The sequence below is a fragment of the Varanus komodoensis genome, unplaced genomic scaffold (assembly GCF_004798865.1).
Source record: "Varanus komodoensis strain SLA01 unplaced genomic scaffold, ASM479886v1 scaffold80, whole genome shotgun sequence".
Lineage (NCBI taxonomy): Eukaryota > Metazoa > Chordata > Lepidosauria > Squamata > Varanidae > Varanus > Varanus komodoensis.
This window is the reverse complement of record NW_025336482.1, coordinates 1,000,800-1,008,765: the sequence shown is the minus strand read 5'-3', so window position 1 is coordinate 1,008,765 and position 7,966 is coordinate 1,000,800. Positions and strand designations below refer to the sequence as shown.

Genomic DNA, 7,966 nt, shown 5'->3' with positions numbered 1-7,966 from the left:
TTATTATTATTATTATTATTACATTTCTATGCCACCCCTTGCCGAAGCCTCGGGGCGGCTTACAACACAATAAAATACATTGAAATACAACAGAACATAATAAAATTACCATTAAATACAAAAATACACTGAGTTTCAAACATAATAATATAAAATTAAAAATAACAGTATAAAATAAGTAAATAAATACTATAGGAGGAGAAAAGAGAAGGAAGAAGAAGTTGCCCTGGCCAGATCATATATTTTAACAATTAAAATGATGTTTAAATAAAAAGGTCTTTGCCTGGCGCCGTCGTTATTTGTTTTTCGGTGCCAGGCGGACCTCTTTGGGGAGTGAATTCCATAGGTTGGGCACCACCGCAGAGAAAGCCCTCCTCCGAATACTTACTCTCCTAATTTCTTTCATGGAGGGTTTCGTATTACCCTGTGGAACTCACCGCCACAAGGTGTGGTTCCCTAGTTTAGCTTAAAACTTGTCTAAGCGTGTCTGGTAGGAGGGGAAGGCACAGCGCGTGCTTTTGGCACAATCGTTCCGTGCCGTGTCCAGAGGCCAAGCACCTCGGATGGCTGGGGGAGAGCAGCACCCTCACAGAGGAAGGTCTCTTAGCTGCCCTCCCCACAGAACTCCGCATTGTGGGAACACGCCGGGCACGTCTGTAGTTTCCATGCCCTGCTTTTGTGGTTCCAAAAGCAACTTGCCGGCACGTGTTGGCAAGAAGGTGGCTGTCGGCACGGCCGGGAGGGTACCCCCTGTGCCTGACCACGACCGTTCGTGGTGGAACAGGAAGGATGAGATGCAGCTGGGCCACTGCAGGCCCAGGAATTGGAGGTGCTAGTCGCTTCCGGGCCACATCACCCGGCAGCTACCTGGCACCCGGCTTGCAGCATTGCAAGGCCAAGATTTTTAGTAAGAGGAGAGCAAACTGTCGATGGAGCAAACCTATCCCCGCCCCCGCCCTGGAGTTCTGCGGGGAACCTCTCCCAGCAGCACCAGTGGAGAGACCAATCTTGAATCCTAAAGTGCTGAAGCACAGAAAAACCTCCCCTTTAATATCTTCAGAGCAGTTTTTGCTGCCGGCGAAGTTATTAAAACCAGCACACTTAAGATTCCCCGGGGGAAAATTTTGTATATCTGTATCCGTTCTTGGAGGTCCACTGGGTTGTGTCGGTGTGCAGCGTACACGGTCTTATTTGACTGCACAGTTATAAATTAAAATATTTTATAATAGCCATGTGGGTGTGGGAGGCAGTCACATTTTAATAATCAAACAGATTATTAAAGGTGGAGGAATGATTTCCAAATGGTGTCCACAGAATCCAAAGGTTTCTGAGTCACAAGACAGGTTTCCTGAGTGAACAATTGCTCACCACAGCTGTGCTGATGCAACTTAGTTGGTACGACATTTTGCTTTATAAAAACAAACAAACCAAAAAAAACAAACAAACCTGGGGTTTACCAGCAAGAGAGGTGGGTGCCCCCGTTCTAGAAAGAGGGACAACTGCCAGCAACATGACCGCATTTTCCGTGTGATGTTAAACGTATCTGTTGGAAACAGGCTCCTTCCCTAGGAAACTGAGAGTGTGCTGTCTTAGGTCAGTTTGGACAGGAAGTGCTGGAAGTTACGGGCTCTTTTTCTGTCTGCACTGACTTAGGATTGCGCCCTTGCATGATTTCTGTTTGACCTGATGCCGCATCAAAGTCCGTGCCACCTCAGTCTGCCTTCAGGGCTTTTAATAGCGCTTGGCTGTCTGTGCAAATGCGGAAGGATATTGCTTTGTTTGTGTTTTGCTTAACCGTTTATATCTTTTCTAGCCTCCCTGGAAGCCATTCAGTAAAGAGCAGTTCCTAAATGAGAAAAGGAGTAAAAGGGATGGGTACCAAATGGTGGTTTGGTGGAGGTGTGTGTTGGGGGGAGGGGGGCAAGGGATACACCTGTGCAGGTAAGGGTCAGAGGCCCTCGGCTTCCTTACCTTGCCCAAGAATGCTTGCTTAGCTCCAGAACCATACAAATCCATGCCTGGTTGCCCTGCCCTGCCTTGCCCCCAAAGTGTTCTTCATCAGAGCAGCCTAAAAGAATATTTTTTTCCTTCTGCTTTTAAAAGTTCGAAGTCTTTGGCAGTCTAATGCAAAATGCAGCGTGCCCGGCCTTGGCTTATTGTCAGAATCCTCACCAGCAGGCGGAATATCAAAGCAGATTTACTGCAGCTCCGGAACAGGTGGGTCCGCTCGGAAAGAGGCCCTTGCAGGAAGAACCCCCGGGCACCTGGATCCCAGGTGGTGGGGGTTGCAATGCCCCCTTTTCCAATTTCAGAGCACCCCTTCCTCAGCCCTCGTCCCCGCTGCACTTATCAGAGGTGGCGTTCGAAATAATGCCGCAGTCCTTTTCTGGATCCAAGCACGGGGACAAGCAGCGCCATAGCCTTAAACTTTAATTGGTCTGCCACTGGCTGTGAGCTCGAATGAAAGCCCTCAAGCTCCGATGCCCAGTAGGGAGGAGGATGGGGTGGGTAGTCCTGGAGTGGCAGAGCTGCTACATGACTGCAAATTGAAACCGGCTTGGGGAAGGGACAGGATGCTGAAACACCAGGGAAAGCTGGGACACAGCTATCTTGGCTGTGAAGCCGGTATTTATGCTAAAAATGAGAAATAGCTTGCGTAGGACGGCTTTCCCCAACCTGTTGCGCTCTGACGTCGCAGGGGTGTGTCTCCCACCCTTCCCAGGCAGGCCTTGTTTGATTGTCAAACAGGCCTTTAGTTCTATCCACACCTTTCGCCAAAGCGAATTCCCATCTCGCCCCTTGTTAATCTGATGCTTTTGTATGGATCACTTGCATCTTTATTCTATTGTAATAATGGCCTTGGCCCTAAAACGTGTGTTTAAAAATTACTTCATAATGATTTTATATGTATTGTGAAGGAATAATTCACAGTCTTCTAAAATTACAAGAGAATTGGGAGGTCATTTAATCCAACCTCCTGTTCAGTCTTCAAAATAAATCCAATTTCACATACACAGCTGTACTGTAAAACCAAAACCTCTTGTACTTTTTACAAAAGGAAGGCTTTATCATCTGGATATGGAGGCCGCAGTGTTATCGTGTGTGACTAGGGTACACAACTAGGCGCAGAAAACCTCTATTGCAATTCAGGAGCGGCAGTACATCTGTATCTTTTGGCCCTGGTCTCACAGCCATGTTAAAGGAACGTTATCCTTGACACTCTCCTAATTTGGACCAAGGCTGCCTCTGCATTCTGCATCATTCTGTCGAAGCACTTCGCAAGCTTTGAATCTTAACCGCGCTGCCTGATTAATAACAAATGTGGGGCAGATGCAAGCTCGGCTTGGTATCCTCGGACCCAGCCTTGAGTCTTGGATTTCTGAAGGTCAGCGGTGGCCTGAACAGGGCATGGCAATATTGTTTTAAAACACTTGCATTTTGAAAGAATTTCGTTCATTGCTATGAAAGAAAAAGACAAGGTTGATTTTGGGCATCAGTCCTCAGCCAGTAAGCTCCATTGTACCGTCGGACTTGTTTCTTACAAGACACGTGTGGGGTCTCTTTTTGACCACCTGCTTATTCTGGCTTCTTATGGTTATTCATAAAGCTCTCCTAGGCTTGTAGAGAAAGTCAGGAGTCTGCCATGGTCTCACACGCCTTCCCACTGGTGTGTTTCCGGGGCCGTAACAGCGTAGACTTTATTGGAGGGATCCTGGAAGGAGCACTGTTCTCTTGACCCTGACCCTTCTCTCTGTCTTCTGAATTACTTCTCTCGCCCAGAACCATTTCGCCCATTAACTCCAATGGCACGGGCTCGTTGGCCACGGAGTTGGCCAGATGGGCGCCAGAAGTTCTGTCCGGCGAGCTTTTGGGAGGAGGCCCGGGGCGGTGGGCGGCAGAGGCATCATCCATCTGGCCTTCACCGGCTTTTCAGCCCGAGCAGCGCTTGGGCTTTGCTCCACTCTATGCCCCTTTTCCTCTCTCGGCTTGCAGCAAACCTCCATCCTGGGAAGCGTTTTTGCTGACACGTCTTACGACCAGCAGATGATGGCCAGGCAGGCCAACGCTTTGTCCCATCAGGTGAGTGCGTGCCCGTCATTCTGCCGCCCGCACGGCTCTCTGCACCTGCCTCCCCAGCCTGGCACCCTCCTGATTTTTCGTGGGACTCCAGCCCCGATGATCCTACACGGAACGTGTGCCCACGGCCGTCCAGAGGGTGCTGGGCTGGGCGCAGCGGCCATCCGTGTCTGCGTGCCCCCGCCCGCACTCAGGCCTCTGGCCGTCCTCCAAGACACCCAGTGGAGAGGCCCTCCCCCCGGCTCCCCTGCTCCAAACGGTGTTGGGTGGCCTGCGGAGGACCCTCCGCAGCTTCACAGGACTCAGTTAAGAGCGCAAAGCAGAACGTGGGCGTGAACGAGAGGAGCCCTCTCCAAAGAGCTCCCGGTGGGGGCTGGAGCCCCGGTGCTCTTCGTCTTGGAGGGCTTGGGGGAGGCCTCTGCCTCCCGGCTGGCCTGGCTTGCCCCGTCCCATCGCAGTGCAGCGGCTCTGCTGCTCTCCGGCCCCGTGCCCGGGCAGCCACCCCGAGAAGCCGCTGGCCGGCCTGTGGGGGTCCTCCTCCCAGGCGCTCACCTCCGGGGTTCTTCCTGCAGCTCGAGCAGTTCAACATGATCGAGAACGCCATCAGCTCCAACAGCCTGTACAGCCCCTGCTCTACCCTCAACTACTCCCAGGCAGCCATGATGGGGCTCACCGGGACCCCCGGGAGCATGCAGGACACCCAGCAGCTGAGCTATGCCAGTCACGGGAACATCCCCAACATCATCCTGACAGGTGGGCAGCCTCCGGGGCACCTGCGGCGGGGCCGTGGGAGGGAAGCCGGCCAGTGCAGGTGGGGGAGCGGGCCCGGCTGACCAGACGCGCCGTCCGCTTTCTCACCCCCTGCAGTGACCGGGGAGTCGCCCCCCAGTCTGTCGAAGGACCTGACCAGCTCCCTGGCCGGGGCAGGTGACATCAGCTTCGACTCGGATTCCCACTTTCCGCTGGACGAACTCAAAATCGACCCGTTGACCCTGGACGGGCTGCACATGCTCAATGACCCCGACATGGTCCTCGCCGATCCCGCCACCGAGGACACCTTCCGGATGGACCGGCTGTAGGGGGGCGGGCCATGGGGAGGGGGCCGCGTGGAACCACCAAGTCCCGGGGCGCCTCTGCCACTCCGAAGAGGGGTCCAGCCTGCCCCAGGGTAGGCCTTTCGCAGGGCTTGTCATCCACTCGCCGGGTGGCCGTCCTGCCCCCGCCCCACCTGCCCGCTGCCCCTCCGTGGTGCCATCTGTCTCCCCCTCTGTTCGCCTTGCCATGGGAGAGGGCGTTTCTCCCGTAGCGTCTCCCCCCCCTCCCCTCCCCTCCCCTCCCTCCGCTTGTCACCAAAGTTCCAGCGTTGGGTCCTTTTTTTATCCTTTGCACTAAAAGTTTTCTTCATTCGGCGGGAGGGTGGAGTTGTCCGGCAGACCAACTGGTGTTTTCTTGTTTTTGCCATTTCTCTGTAACCCACCCAGTTCACGGCTTCTGTTACAGAACCAGCCACCTCCACGCGAAGTGGGGGGCAGGGGAGACCTCGACGGATTTTGCCCGGCCCGAAGCAGCCCCTTGCCTTGCGGAGCCGGGCCCGGGTCAAAGTCACGGCCTTCCCTGCGGAAACGGAGGGTGGATGAGGCGAGACGAAGCCCTGGAGAGGGCCGTCCGAGAGTGCTTCTTCAGATAAGTGTCTTGAGGCAGCTGCCCCGGGGGGCCTGGGGGCGCTGGAGTGGCTTCCAAGTGCATGCCTCTTCCAGGCCTGGCGTCTTGTCAGTCCTCCAGAAACCCACCCCTGGCCCAGTTCGCTCATCTCCTCGCGCGCTCAGCAGGCCGCCTCAGCGGCTCCTCCGAAGCACCATCTGCAGAGACCATGTGCCCCCCCTGTTTGCACCACCCAGGGTGTAAAAAAAAGTGTTATTTCTGAGGAGGGAGGCGCCCATAGGGAAAAAGCAAGAGCGGACTTTTCTAGCTGCGCTTGCAAGCCTACCATTTCGTGCCCCGAAGCAGTGGGACCAGACGTCTCCTCGAGGGTTTTTTTTTTTTTTAAGAAGTGCTTTTGAAACATGCGGTCTTTTCTTTTTCTGTTGCTTGGAAGAGATGGTCCTTGTTCTGTATTTTTAATACAGGTCTCTTTCTTGCACACCAAGTATGTGTCAAGCAGGGAAAGGGAGCGAGATCCCCTCGGTCCAGGGCATGGGCCAGCCCAGGGAGCACCATGGGCCAAATCCTAGGACTCCCAAGTTGACCGAGAGGGGTTAACCCTGGGCCTCCTGGGGAAAATTTTAGAGGTCTGCTGATTTGGTGTGCTACCAGGTCAAAGAGATGCTTGTTTACTGCATGCCTGGCATGAAGGAAATTGACAGGGCTGGGACAGTTTCAAGGAGCACCCCCAGCTCTAAAAAAATCCCGGTATGCTTTTTTGCTTAATCTGGAGCGCTCCAGTTTCCATCAGACCAAGGCCTGCGGGCTGTGTTGAGTGCCCGAGAACTCCTCTGAAGCTCAAAGGAGGTACCCTGGGACACGTACAGGGTTACTTCCTGTGCGTGTTTCTTTTCAAAAATTGGCTGCTGGGGGGGGTGGGGGGGCAGATGGCTAGGAGTGGTGGTGAAACACATCAGGAAAATGCCAGGTTGGGACCGTGTCTGCTTCTCCCAGAAGGGCCCTAACACCATGTTAAAGTCCTTCTCACCAGTTCTGTCAAGCTGGGAGGATGAAATTGGTCCATCGGACAGTCAAGTTGGATGACCCATATTCCCCGGAGAGGAGGGCTGGCCCAGATGATGTGGCAGTCTCCCATTTGAGCCAAATTTGCCCAAGCGGTACCCAGGTCAAATCCCTGTGCTGTGTCCCACAGGTTCTGGGTTCAAGTCCAACCATCCGGCCATTCTTTCCTTCCCCAGTCTCCTGGGCCCGTCCCACCCATGCTTTCTTGGACACCCCCTCCCATGAGTTGCAGCCGGATTTCTGTATGTGTGTGTTGTGAGGAATCTTGTTCTGGATGCTTGTGTCTTTTGTTTGCCATCTTTGGCTTATAATTTTTGCACTAAAAAGAGAGATGGATTTTTTTTAAGTGTACAGTCTCGTAGATGCTTTTTGTAGCACTTGAACGCAACGTTCTCCGTCCTGCCTGCCCCCAACTTCCCCCCTCCTGGTTTTCACAACCCTTGTCAGTATTTTAACCCGATCCACCTCTATCAATCTTGCTGGTCTATTTATTTCAAGTTTGCTATGGAAGCTTCTCTTACAGAGAAGGAAGCCCCTTTCATTAAAGGCAAAAGCATATATTCTGCATCATAAACACAGGCAGGGGCAGCCCAGAAAAGAAACCCGTTCCCTGGTCCTCAGCAACACTGCTGAAATTCATGTGTTTCTCATCTGGATCTCCATCTCTTCTCTTACTTTATCAGCTCCTATGCATGTCAAAAATCCTGTTTGGTTTGTTGTTTTTTCATTGGCTGTAGACAAAACTTTAAAGATGCAGCATCCAGTTCGGGGGAGAATTCACGACCCTTAAAGCTGGATAATTTTACGGGGGAGATATAAATTGCTATTTTCACTTTCTTTCTTTTTTTTAAAACTACACATGTACATAGAAGAGCTTGTGTATTGATAAACTGTAAGTAGTTTTACAAAATGGCCTTAATTTAATACATATATATCTATCTAGAGATCTCTATGTAGTGATATATATAGGTAGATATATGTATAGAGGAAACCCTATCCAGAAGTAATTCGTTTTGGGGTGGTTGGGGATTAGGGACCATTCTCTTTGGAAGAATATTGCTTATATTTCCGATGATGTGCTGCAAGCAAAGTTTAAAGGTGGTGGGGCTTTAGAACCAGATACTGGGGGGTGGGGGGAGGTCCGTCTCTCTCCAGCAGGGGGCAG

At 52.3% G+C, this 7,966-nt stretch overlaps 1 protein-coding gene across 9 annotated transcripts in view; it reads left to right on the top strand.

Moving 5' to 3' along the window:
• CRTC1 (CREB regulated transcription coactivator 1) overlaps nt 1–6,642 on the top strand; it is a 37,128-nt gene extending 30,486 nt beyond the window's left edge. For 5 of the 9 annotated variants that reach the window (XM_044455872.1, XM_044455868.1, XM_044455869.1 and 2 more), the window contains 3 exons: nt 3,994–4,080; nt 4,650–4,830; nt 4,945–6,642. In XM_044455872.1, coding sequence (XP_044311807.1) covers nt 3,994–4,080; nt 4,650–4,830; nt 4,945–5,156 — 480 coding nt within the window. In that variant the 3' untranslated portion in view covers nt 5,157–6,642. Of the gene's footprint in view, nt 1–2,103; nt 2,218–3,993; nt 4,081–4,649; nt 4,831–4,944 lie in introns of all 9 variants that reach the window. The other 4 variants (XM_044455865.1, XM_044455864.1, XM_044455866.1 and 1 more) reach the window with 1 other exon arrangement.
• Nucleotides 6,643–7,966: the final 1,324 nt, after the last annotated feature.